The 13570-nt window shown below is 50.5% G+C and overlaps 1 protein-coding gene across 4 annotated transcripts in view; it reads left to right on the forward strand.

Annotated features, from left to right (window-relative positions):
• abat (4-aminobutyrate aminotransferase) overlaps positions 1-13570 on the forward strand; it is a 95023-nt gene that overhangs the window by 52468 nt on the left and 28985 nt on the right. For all 4 annotated transcript variants that reach the window (XM_033041170.1, XM_033041169.1, XM_033041168.1 and 1 more), the window contains exon 5: positions 1744-1861. In XM_033041170.1, coding sequence (XP_032897061.1) covers positions 1744-1861 — 118 coding nt within the window. The remainder of the gene's footprint in view (positions 1-1743; positions 1862-13570) is intronic.

Raw genomic sequence — 13570 nt, forward strand, 5'->3', positions numbered from 1 at the left:
TCTGTGAAGATCAACATTCAATCCTCCTTAAATCTCAGTTCTCATTATTAAAAAGATTTATAAAGCCATAGTTCTACAGCACAAAGGTGCCTTTGTTTAGCAAAGTTGGCAATTCATCAAACATCAACATCAAGCAACATCACTGAACAATTTTAGTTATCCTGTCATTTCACATTGTAATATGTGTCAGAGAAAGTTCCTCATTTCGTCAAGTCTGAAGTTAAACTGCCTTTTGCTAAGCATCAGTACTAGTAGGTGTTCTGGTGAAGGACATTTGATTGTATTGTGTGAGGAGAGGAGGAGAGAGAGAAAGAGAGAGAGAGAGAGCCGGTCTTTGTTACACCCACAGTCTTTCACGGTTCACTGATGTGATTAAAATTCCAGACCATCCTTCTGTGGCTAACGTGCCTCATTTATTAAGACCATAAGATCATGTGATTAGAGCAGAATTAGGCCATTCGGCCCATCAAGTCTATTCCACCATTCAATCATGACTGATCTATCTCTCCCTTGTAACCCCATTCTCCTGCCTTCTCCCCACAACCCCCGACACCCGCACTAATCATGAGTCGATCTATCTCTGCCTTAAATACATCCGTTGACCCTTGTCCTGCTGCTCCTCTACCCCTCTGGTGGAGTTGTCACAGGGTGAGGACTATGTTCTCTGGATGGAGGTAATCCACACGACAATTTGGGAGCCACTATCTGACCTCTGGGAGTAGTTGAGAAACAACAGATCACGATGGCGCAGCGGTAGAGTTGCTGCCGTACAGCGAATACAGCGGCGGAGACCCGGGTTCCATCCCGACTACGGGCGCTGTCTGTACGGAGTTTGTACGTTCTCCCCGTGACCTGCGTGGGTTTTCTCCGAGATCTTCAGTTTCCTCCCACACTCCAAAGATGTAGAGGTATATAGGTTCATTGGCTTGGTAAATGTAAAAATTGGCCCTAGTTTCTTGTGTGTGTAGGATAGTGTTAATGTGCGGGGATCGCTGGTCGGCATGGACTCGGTGGGCCGAAGGGCCTGTTTCTGCGCTGTATCTCTAAACTAAACTAAACTAAAAGCTGGGTGATGACTTGTGCAGAGAACAAGGAGAATCGTCTGTACATATCCCGGCTTGTGTTTAGAGACGCCTGTCCCGCTGAGTTTTGTGTCTAATCTCCGGTGTAAACTAGCAGCTGAATTTCCTTCTTGAACCGAACTGGAGTCTGGCAACGTGTGAATGTGTGTCATTGCCTGTGCACACTATAGACACAAAATGCTGGAGTAACTCAGCGGGACAGGCAGCGTCTGTGGAGGGAAGGAATGGGTGACGTTTCGGGTCGAGACCCTTCTGAAGAACCCTAAAGGGCCTGTCCCACTTAGGTGCCTTTTTAGGCGACTGCCAGGGACTAGACTTAATGGAATTCACATACGACACCTGGCGACAACCTACGACAGAACGTACAACAACATACGACACAAAATTGTCGCCACTGTCGCCGAAAAATGTTCAACATGTTGAAAATTTTGCGGCAGTCGCCTGTAGTCTCCCAAAACATCGCCTCAGTGGGACAGGCCCATAACCTTAACCCTTCTGAAGAAGGGTCTCGACCCAAAACATCACCCATTCCTTCTCTCCAGAGATGCTGCCTGTCCCGCTGAGTGACTCCAGCTTTTTGTGTCTACCTTCGGTTTAAACCAGTCCCTTCCTACACACTGTGCACATTATAGTTCAGTTTGTCTCTCTCTCCCTGTTTCAGAACGTGGGGGCTGTGAACTTCTTTTGCGACTATGAGGAGAGTCGGGGGAACTACCTGGTGGACGTGGACGGTAACAGGATGCTGGACCTTTACACCCAAATCTCCTCCATCCCTATAGGTAAGGACAACCCCTTCTGCTGCATGTTGTCTGGGAAGATTCACCGCTTGACCGAGCCTTTTATCACATCGACATTGCCCTGCAAAACATTTCCTCACAGGGCTTTTTTCACTGGTGGGTGTCATGAGGTTTCAAGGGCAGTCACGGTGGCGCAGGGGTAGAGTTACTGCCTTACAACAAAATGCAGCGCCGGAGACCCGGGTTCGATCCCGACTACGGGCGCTGTCTGTACGTTCTCCCCGTGACCTGCGTGGGTTTTCTCCGAGATCTTCGGTTTCCTCCCACATTCCAAAGACGTGCAGGCTTGTAGGTTAATTGGCTTGGTGTAAATGTAAAAATTGTCCAACTTCCAGTATCGTTCCTGGTGGACTCTTCACAAGGTACAAGGTACAAGGTTGGTGTGTTTATTGTCACAGACACAGAGATACAGTGAGAAGCTTGTTCTGCAGGCTGTCCAGTCTAGTCACACTGTGCATGAGAACCGTGGACCCTCTGGGTCAATCACAGATAGATGGGTCTGGAGTCATGTGTAGATCACAGTGATTGATGAGGGGTCTCGACCCAAAACGTCACCCATTCCTTCTCTCCAGAGATGCTGCCCTGCCCTGTTGAGTTACTCCAGCATTTTGCATTTACCTTCGGTGTAAACCAGCGTCTGCAGTTCCTTCCATCACCGAGTAAGCTTTCCTCCCCTGAAGTGCATTCACAAACCAGCTGGGATTTTACCACAGTCAACTATTTATCAAGTCAGCTAAAGTCAAGTTTATTCGTCACATACACATACGAGATGTGTAGTGAAATGAAAGTGGCAATCGTTATGTGGTCGTTATCTCAAAGACTATATGTTTCTGTGGCTGTTCTAAATTACAGATTATTAACTGCATTTTAAAACCACTTCTTCTTCTTGCGTATGTGGTGCACAGCCTACAGTTGCAGGACAACTTGTTCTATTTGATCTTATTTGATTGTGCACGCCGGGTTGATTGCATTCGTCGAAACACGGCGGACCACGTGAAGGTTGCATTTTCCCACCCCTTAAATCCACTGCTATCACGAGCTCAAATCTGTAAATTGCTAATTCATTGGATATAGGAGCAGAATTAGGCCATTTGGCCCATCAAGTCTACTCCGCCATTCAATCATGGCTGATCTAACTCTCCCTCCTAACCCCATTCTCCTGCCTTCTTCCAGTAACCTTTGACACCTTTATTACTAATCAAGAACCTATCAATCTCCACTTTAAAAGTACCCAATGACTTGGCCTCAAACAGCCGTCTGTGGCAATGAGTTCCACAGATTCACCACCCTCTGGCTAAAGAAATTCCTCCTAATCTCCATTCATTTTGTTTAGTTAAGAGCCTGTCCCACCAGCATGCGACTCCATGCAGCAAGCACGACCTTGAGCCGTACGCCCTCGCGGTGCCGGTCCCACTTCGATCGTCCGAGCCGTATGGAGTTGTGCGGGGCTGGTCCCGACATCGCGCGGGGCTCCGAAAAACTGACACTGTCCAAAAATTCCGCGCAGCAACGGCCTGTCGGCCCGCAGCCGCATCGAGGCCGTACGCAGCGTCTCGACGGGCATACGCAGCGTCTTGACGGCGTACGCCTAGCGCGTGCCGTTGCGCGGTGACCCTTTACTTTATAATTGCTTCGTGTACCGAGATACAGTGACTAGCTTTGTTTGCATGCTATCCAGTCAAGAACAAGACGATACATGAACACAAACGGGCCATTCAGGATGCAAAGACTAAGTATAAAGGGCACGTCATTTAGTGCAAAGATATAACATGGAAGTCTGATTAAAGAAAGGTCAAAGGTCTCCAATGAGGTAGACAGGAGGTCCTCTAGGTAGGTCCTTTTATTCCGAGGCTGTGCCCCCTGGTCCTAGACTCTCCCACTACTGGAAGCATCCTCTCCACATCCACTCTATCCAGGCCTTTCATTAATCAGTAGGTTTCCATGAGATCCTTCTGAACTCCAGTGAGTCGAGGCCCAGAGCCGTCCAACACACTTGCCCAATGATGCTTTGAGTTTCCAATGGGCTGGAGTTGGAACGAGTCTCACTTCAGCCACACAGTAAGCAGAGAGTCATACAACACTGAAACAGGCCCTTCGGCCCAACTCATCCATGTCGACCCATCTAAGCTAGTCCCATTTACCCACATTTGGCCCATATCGCTTTCAAACTTTCCTATCCACGTACCTGCCCACATAACGTTGACATTGTAGTTGCTTCAACTCCATCCTATGGCAGCTTGTGCCATGAACCCACACCCTCTGCCGCAGAACTGCTGCCTTGCAACTCCAGCAACACAGATTGAATCCTGACCATCTGCTGTCTGTGTGAAGTTCCCATGTTCTCTTTGTGACTGGGTGCGTTTACCTCAAGTGCTCATTGCCACAAACACCCCAGTGGTGAATCTGTGGAACTCATTGCCACAGACGGCTGGTTGATCGATTACCTGCAGAACATCAGCCTGAGTCAATGAGGGGATGGGATGGTTGAGCTGGCATAGCCCATATGGGCAGAACGGCCTCCTAGGTTTTAGAGACAAGGAATTGCAGATGGTGGTTTACCAAGGAAAGGCGCAAAATGCTGGAGTAAATCATCAGGTCAGGCAGCATTCCTGGAGAACATGGACAGGTGAGGTTTTGGGTCAGGACCCTTCCTCAGACTGATCGCAGGGTCCCGACCCGAAACGTCACCTATCCATGTTCTCCACAGATGCTGCCTGACCCGCTGAGTTACTCCAGCACTGTGAAACATCACCTATCCATGTTCTCCACAGATGCTGCCTGACCCGCTGAGTTACTCCAGCACTCTGTGAAACGTCACCTATCCATGTTCTCCACAGATGCTGCCTGACCCGCTGAGTTACTCCAGCACTGTGTTTTTCCTTGGCCTCTTAAATTGGAAGGAAATATGAAATAATCGGGTGTAGGTGTAGCATCACAAGCTGCCTGCCCACATTTCTCAATTGAAGGCGTTTCTTTTGTTAAAAATAACAATAGTGACTAACCAGGTGGTTACTCACAGTTTACAGTGTTCTCAGAATGTAGGCTATCTCTGTCCTTTGTTGCTCATCTCTACTTTGTATTGTAACTGCAACCATCAGGGAATGGTTTTGGGGATTAAAGGATAATAGATCCCTTTTGGTCGAACATTAGTCGGAGAATTCCAGCAGTTAAAGAATGGGCAATGTTAATGAAAATAAGATTGCTGGGGCATGATGAGACATCACACACTGCACTGCCCCACTGACAAACAGCAAGGATCAGTGGCTAGCGTTGTTCTGAGCAGCAGAAAGGAAAACAGACCATTGTCGTGCCATTGAAGATTAAACGGTAGGCAGACACAAAATGCTGGAGTAACTCAGCGGGACAGGCAGCATCTCTGGTGAGAAGGAATGAGTAACGTTTCGGGTCAAGACCCTTCTTTAGACTGAGAGTCAGAGAAGAGGGAAACGAGAGATATAGACGGTGATATAGAGAGATATAGTATAGAACAAATGAATGAAAGATATGAAATGAATTATGATAAAGGCTGTTAGCTGTGGGCTAAGTGACAATGAGACTCAACAAGACGACTTTAAAACTAGTACAAGGACTTGGGTGGAGGAGGGATGGAGAGAGAGGGGATGCAAGGATTACTTGAAGTTAGAGAAATCAATTATTATAGGATTATTAAGAAATGATCTTGTTCCCTATTTCATTATTTCCCTCTCACTGTCCCCATTTGCTCGCTTTGTCTTTCTCTTTAATTTTCTCTTTGTTTCCCACTCCCTAAGATTCTAAAACATAATCAGTGGTTCACTCTAACCACAAAGGTCCAGATAGAAAGAAACAAACAAACAGATGCTGGAAATCTAAAATGCAATAGAGAATGTTGGCAATACTCTGCAGGTCAGGCAGCATCTCTGGACAGAGAAACAGTCAATGTCATGCCTCAATCCTCTTTCATCAGAACCATAACTCTGTTTCTCACTGTGATGTTACCAGCCCTGTGCTGAGAGATTGGATGAGCTGGAGTTGTCCTTCTTGGAAGAAATGAAAAATTAAGAAAAGGCAATAGACAATAGGTGCAGGAGTAGGCCATTTGGCCCTTCGAGCCAGCACCGCCATTCAATGTGATCATGGCTGATCATCCCCAATCAGTACCCCGTTCCTGCCTTCTCCCCATATCCCCTGACTCCGCTATTTTTAAGAGCCCTCTCTAGCTCTCTCTTGAAAGTTTCCAGAGAACCTGCCTCCACCGCCAGAAAATTCCACAGACTCACCACTCTCTGTGAGAAAAAGTGTTTCCTCGTCTCCGTTCTAAATGGCTTACTCCTTATTCTTAAATTGTGGCCCCTGGTTCTGGATTCCCCCAACATCGGGAACATGTTTCCTGCCTCTAGTGTGTCCAAGCCCTTAACCATCTTATATGTTTCAATGAGATCCCCTCTCATCCTTCTAAACTCCAGAGTGTACAAGCCCAGCTGCTCCATTCTCTCACCATATGGCAGAACCGCCATCCCGGGAATTAACCTTGTAAACCTACGCTGCACTCCCTCAATAGCAAGAATGTCCTTCCTCAAATTAGGGGATCAAAACGGCACACAATACTTCAGGTGTGGTCTCACTAGGGCTCTGTACATACATACAAAAGGTTTGATAGTTTGGGGCCATTTGCTTTGGATCAGATGAGGAAGGAGTATACATTTGTGAGGGTTCTGGACCAGTTTCCAGAGGCCCATGTTTCCACTAGTGGGGGAGTCGAGGAGTATTGTGAGCAATTTTGGGCTTCATATCTGAGGAAGGATGTGCTGGCTCTGGAGAGGGTCCAGAGGAGGTTTACGAGAATTATCCCAGGAATGAGTGGGTTAACCCTATAATGAGCGTTTGTCGGCACTGGGCCTGCACTCGCTAGAGTTTAGAAGAATGAGGGGGGACCTCATTGAAACGTACAGAATAGTGAAAGGTTTAGATAGAGTGGATGTGGAGAGGATGTTTCCACTAGTGGGAGAATCAAGGACTAGAGGTCACAGCCTCAGAAATAAAGGACGTTCTTTTAGGAAGGAGATGAGGAGAAATGTATTTAGTCAGAGGGTGGTGAATCTGTGGAATTCATTGCCACAGACTCTGTGGAGGTCATCTTTGGGTATTTTTAAAGCAGAGATTGACAGGTTCTTGATTAGCAAGGTTGTCAAGGGTTATGGGGAGAAGGCAGGAGAATGAGGTTGAGAGGGATAGATAGATCAGCCATGATTGAATGGCAGAGTAGACGATGGGCCGAATGGCCTAATTCTGTTCGTTTGACAAGAGTCAAAAGTCAGGGGGGCATAGAGTTAAAGTAATTGGTGGAAGGAAATGGGGGAAGTTGAGGAGCATATGTTCACCAGGAGAGTGATGGGTGTGTGCAGTACATGCTGGAGATGGAAGCATCATGAATGAATGAATGAATGAATGAATGAATGAATAAGTTTATTGGCCAAGTATTCACATACAAGGAATTTGCTCTGGTGCTCCGCCCTCATCATTGTACCCGTACCGTACAAGGATGTGTCCCTGCATTGCTGTGATGCCTAGAACTGAGGCCACAGCGCTGAGAGGTAAGACTATTCCGGCAATGGTCTCCCACCATCTCAGAAACTATGAGAATGAGTCAGAAATGTCCAATGGTGCTTTGAAATGTTTTGCAGTAAAACCGAAGGTGAATTAGACTGGCAGAAATCCGGCACATTTATTTATGCCGCCAAATGTCCAACTCACAATGTGAGCGGAACAATAGTTAGCGTTGCCACAAGCGTTGCCCCTTCTCAGCTGTGTGAACTGTTAGCGGGTTTCATCATTAAATGCTCAGGTGGCTAATCAGTGCTGTTATCTCCGTCATTCAGCGAGTTCTGGCCCATTGATTAGTGCGGTGTTTGTGGACGGGACGAGTCAGGCAGCTTTAGTGCTGCATTTGTTTGTGTTCTGGAGACATTTATCACCAGTGACAGGAAGTTAATGGGGTCACTGCAGGCAGCGCGAGGGATTCTGCAATTCGTGCAAGAGGTAGTGAACAAATCCATGTCACTGCAATATTGAATCACACACGGGATTGTACCCCAGGAGTGAGTGTCTGTGACATGGATTACATTTCTTTATACCTTTTAAGAATTATAAAATGTAATAACATTTACATGTGGTACATGAGTGGGATTCTCATCAGACCCCCGACTCACTGTGTTGTGAAAGGTGTAGGGAGGAACTGCAGATGCCGGTTTACAACGGAGACCGACACAAAGTGCTGGAGTAACTCAGCGGGTCAGGCAGCATCTGTGGAGAATAGGAATGACAGTGTACAGACCGGCGGTAACTTCAAGTAACCCTTGCGTCCCCTCTCTCTCTCTCTGTCCCTCCCCCACCCTCATCATCATGATGGTTTTACTATCGCCCTGTCTGTATTGCACGTTCTCCCACAGCCAACAATGGACCATTGTGGGCTCCACCGTTCCTTGATTATCGTTGCTTTCTGCATATCTTCCATTCATATCTCCTAAGTACCGTCTATACCTCTCTTTCCCCTCTCTCCTGACTCTGAAGAAGGGTCTCGACCCAAAACATCACCTCCACAGAATGCTGCCTGACCCGCTGAGTTACTCCAGCACTCTGTGAAACGTCACCAATCCATGTTCTCCACAGATGCTGCCTGACCCGCTGAGTTACTCCAGCACTCTGTGAAACGTCACCTATCCATGTTCTCCACAGATGCTGCCTGACCCGCTGAGTAACTCCAGCAATGTCAAACGCCACCTATCCATGTTCTCCACAGATGCTGCCTGACCCGCTGAGTTACTCCAGCACTCTGTGAAACGTCACCTATCCATGTTCTCCACAGATGCTGCCTGACCCGCTGAGTAACTCCAGCACTGTCAAACGTCACCTATCCATGTTCTCCACAGATGCTGCCTGACCCACTGAGTAACTCCAGCATTTTGTGAAACGTCACCAATCCATGTTCTCCACAGATGCTGCCTGACCCACTGAGTTACTCCAGCACTCTGTGAAACGTCACCTATCCATGTTCTCCACAGATGCTGCCTGACCCACTGAGTAACTCCAGCATTTTGTGAAACGTCACCAATCCATGTTCTCCACAGATGCTGCCTGACCCGCTGAGTTACTCCAGCACTCTGTGAAATGTCACCTATCCATGTTCTCCACAGATGCTGCCTGACCCACTGAGTTACTCCAGCATTTTGTGTCTGTCTTAAATTGTACAGTAAAAGGTTTGCACTGGCAGTAACTATTATAACAGAAGACACAAATGAGGAAGATGATAAATCTACACATTCTGTCGTACTACAAATACATTCTGCCTCGCTGTGACCAGAGAACATAAACCCCGCAACTACTGATTTATTCTCAGTCTGTGTTAAGGGGCTGTCCCACTGTACAAGGTAATTCAAGAGCTCTCCCAAGCGGGTACGACGGAGCTCGGGATGTCTCTTTAGCGGTTCATAACGCTAACGGCAGGTACTCGGGAAACGCGGTAAGCTCGGGAAGATTTTTCAACGTGTTGAAAAATGTCCACGAGAGCCCCGAGTACCTACGAGCGGCTATTACCGTAATTCTCCGAGTTCGAATCAGGAGAAACTCGGGAGAACTCTTGAATTACCTGGCGTGGTGGGGCGGGCCCTTCAAGTTAACTACACTCAACACACGTGGAACATGCTGTAATGTCTTCCAAACACGCGTGGTCTTCACTACATGTTTTATTATAGATACTGGTATAAAACACACACTGTGCCCTAGCTGTCCGTGGTCTGTCACTGGAGCTAGAGAGCGAGAGAGACGTGGGGAGGCTACAGTTATACTGAAGATAATGGGGAGTGGTTAGTAGTGGTGAGGTCACTATGTTAAAGGAGCATGCACTGATCTACATCCTTCCCCTCGGAAACAAAGTATTATAGCAGTGACAGTGCGACCACGACTCATACGCTAGAAACACCCTCCGCGCGTACACCGGCAGGAAACAGTTAACACATTCACGCAAACTCCCCGTAACGTACAGGCGGTTTGACCAACCGCCCGGAGCGGGTGCGCAGCCCACCCTCCCCCCCCTCCGCAAGAAGAGCAGGGACGAGAGCCGGGGCGGCGACAGGGGAACGGGCAGGAGAACTTGCGGGAGAGGGATGACGAGGAGAGCGGGGAGGTGAAGCGGGAGAAGCGGGCACGGGAGCGGGCGAGGAAGGCGAATGCCGACTGGGAGGAGCCGGGGGAGAACGGGGCACACAGAGCTGAGACGGCAGAGTCCTGGGCATGCAAGGAGTGGAGGGCAGAGAGGAAGGAACCGGAGGGGCAAAAGGGGCAGCAGGGTGTGGAGCGGGCTCGTTGACCAGGAGCAAATGCTGGCGGGACCGGCGGTAGATGGTACCCTCGTAGTCAATGAGGTAAGACCGAGGAGAGCCCGCAGAGCCGACGACCACGGCTAGCCGGTAGTGGCCGGAGGGGGACCGCATCCGGACCACCTGATTCGGGAAGAGACGCGGAAGGGGACGACAGGACTTGTCGTGGGAGCGCTTCTGGATGGCCTGTTTCTGGGCAAATCGCTCCTGGACGGTGGCAGGGCTGAGGACCACGGGTTGCAGAGATCGCTGGGAGACAGGGATCGGAGGGCGTGTGGTGCGGGACATGAGCCGCTGAGCAGGCGAGCCCAGGGCAGGGTCGCGGGAAATATTGCGGAGGTTGAGGATGGCCAGGTAAAAGTCCGACCGGGAAAGTCTGCAATGCTCCAGCAACTCCTTAGCACTGCGGACGGCGCGCTCAGCAAGGCCGTTGCTCTGCGGGTACTCGGGGCTGCTGGTGATGTGGCGAAAGTTCCAGGATGCAGCGAAGGTGCTGAACTCCGCACTGGAGAACTGGCTGCCGTTGTCAGACTGCAAAGTAACTGGGGAGCCAAAGGTCGCAAAGTGGCGGCGCAGCTTCCCGATGACAGCAGCAGATGTGAGGGTGGGCAGCTGATCCACCTCGAACCAGCTGGAGTAGGAGTCCACAAGGACCAGGAAATGTTTGCCACGCCACTCAAAAAAATGTCAGTGGCGACCGACATCCACGGCAAGGCGGGGGCAGGCTGCTGCAGGAGCGGCTGGCGTTGCTGGTGGGGAGCGAGGCAGTTGCAGGTCGAGCAGGCAGAGACCCTGTCCCGGATGTCTTGCGCCATGCCGGGCCAATAAAACTGACTTTGGGCCTGGGACAGAGTGGCTTCGGCCCCTGGATGGCCGCAGTGGGCAGACTGGAAGTAGTGGTCCCACAGCCCAGCAGGCACCACGACCTTGTGGCCCTTCACCACCACGCCGTCGTGCAGTACAAGTTCATCCCGGACGAGGAAGTATGGCGCAGCGCCATCAGGCAGGGACGAGCGGCGGTCGGGCCAGCCACGGCGGATGACGTCCGCAAGCTGTTGCAGGGCAGGATCCTTGGCAGTGTGCTGAACCAGGGACTGCATCTGCTGGGAAGGCACAATGTTAACGTTCAATATCATCAGGTCAGACGACTCGTACGGGTGTTGGGCAGTGGACGCCAGCGGTGCGCGGGACAGCGTGTCGGCCACAAACATGTCCTTGCCCTTGCGGTACACAATTCGAAAGGTGAAGCGCTGGAGCTGCAGCATCATACGCTGCAGGCGGGATGAGGCAACGTGTATCGGCTTATTCAGGATCGTGACCAGTGGCTGGTGGTCGGTCTCAATAGTGAAGGTGTTGCCCAGGATGTAGTCCTTGAACTTCGAGCAGGCAAACACCACGGCAAGGAGCTCTTTCTCGATCTGAGCGTAACGCTGCTCAGCAGGGGTCATGGTGCGGGAAGCGTAGGAGACAGGCAGCTGTAGCCTGTCGTAGAGCTGCAGGCAGGCGGCACCAAGACCGAACTTCGAGGCATCGCAGGTGAGGACGCTGGGGCGCTTGAGGTCGAAGAATTTGAGAGTGGGGGCGCGGACCAACTGGGACTTCAGGGCTTCGAAAGCCGACTGATGGTGCAGGAACCAAACCCAGGCGGTGTCCTTCTTGGTCAGTTCCCTCAAGGGCGCACTCAGCTCGCTGAGGTCGGGAATGAATTTCCCCAGGTAGTTCACCATGCCCAGAAAGCGTTGCAGGCTGGGCACGTCGGTCGGAGCGGGCATCCCCGAGACCGCAGCCGTCTTCTGTGGGTCTGGCTTCAGACCCTCAGCCGTGAAGACGTGTCCCACGTACGTGACCTCCGGGACGCGGAAACGGCACTTCTTGGGGTTCAGTTTGAGGTTGACCTCACGAGCCCTATCCTGGATTTGACGGAGGTGGAGGTCGTGCTCGGCGACGTCCCTCCCGTACACCAGGATGTCGTCGACAATGATAGCACACGGCAGACCGGCAAACAGCTGCTCCATGGTGCGCTGGAAAACCTCGCTGGCAGAGTTGATCCCGAAAGGCATGCGGAGGAAACGGAACCTGCCGAAAGGAGTGCTGAAGGTGGTCAGGAAGGAGGAACGTTCGTCCAGCGGAATCTGCCAGAAAGAGCTCTTGGCGGGGCCAACCTGTGCAGTGACGTCCTCCACCGTTCGCATGGGGTAGTGCGGGCGCTTGATGGCAAGGTTTAGGTCCTTTGGGTTGATGCAGATTCGAATCTCGCTCTTGTCCTTCTTTGCTGCAACAACCATGGTGGAGACCCACCGGGTGGGATCACTCACCTCCTTGAGTATGCCCGTGGCCACCATGTGGCGCAGAGTCGACTCCACCCTGTCCTTCATGGCGTCTGGTGAAAAACTTAAACCGCTCAATGATGCAATTAGTAGGAATGTCACAGAGCGCGGTGAATTTAGCCAAAAGACATACCGGGTCCTCAGCATCCTCACCAGCGCCGTACTCGAACGATTCCGAACGTTCCATGGCCTCCGGGCCAGCCAGGTTGAGTAGCAGATGTGCCCGCACCTCCGGGGTGGCATTGGCATGGGCGATCGCGATGTAATGCTGGAAATCGCGTTTGAAGACCGCCCAACGGTGCACGATGTCTGAGTCAAACACCAGCACGTCAGGTTTACGACACGAGTTAGCCATGGCAAATAACAGGGAAATTGGAACTGGGGGAGAGCAAACAAAAACCCGATAGACAGGAGGCGCGAAGTACGGCTTCTTGACACCATGTAATGTCTTCCAAACACGCGTGGTCTTCACTACATGTTTTATTATAGACACTGGTATAAAACACACACCGTGTCCTAGCTGTCCGTGGTCTGTCACTGGAGCTAGAGAGCGAGAGAGACGTGGGGAGGCTACAGTTATACTGAAGATAATGGGGAGTGGTTAGTAGTGGTGAGGTCACTATGTTAAAGGAGCATGCACTGATCTACACATACCATACACGGTGATTGGTGGGTCTTTTGTTATTTGGGAGTGCAAGGTAAACCCCGATCAAGGATAGTCCCAGGGTCACCAATGAGGTAGATAGTAGTTCAGGACCGCTCTCTAGTTGTGGTGGGATGGTTCAGTTGCCTGATAACAGCTGGGAAGAAACTGTCCCTGAATCTGGAGGTGTGTGTTTTCAGAAGAAGAGGGAGTGGCCGTCTGGTACTACGCACTTCACTCTAGCTGGACTTGCACGCGGCTCGATTGTACACATGTACTGTATGATGGAATTCGATTGGATAGCATGTTACAAAACCGTCTCGCTGTACCTCGACACGGGTGACAATAATGACCCAGTAGCAGTGAG

The sequence above is a fragment of the Amblyraja radiata genome, chromosome 22 (assembly GCF_010909765.2).
Source record: "Amblyraja radiata isolate CabotCenter1 chromosome 22, sAmbRad1.1.pri, whole genome shotgun sequence".
Lineage (NCBI taxonomy): Eukaryota > Metazoa > Chordata > Chondrichthyes > Rajiformes > Rajidae > Amblyraja > Amblyraja radiata.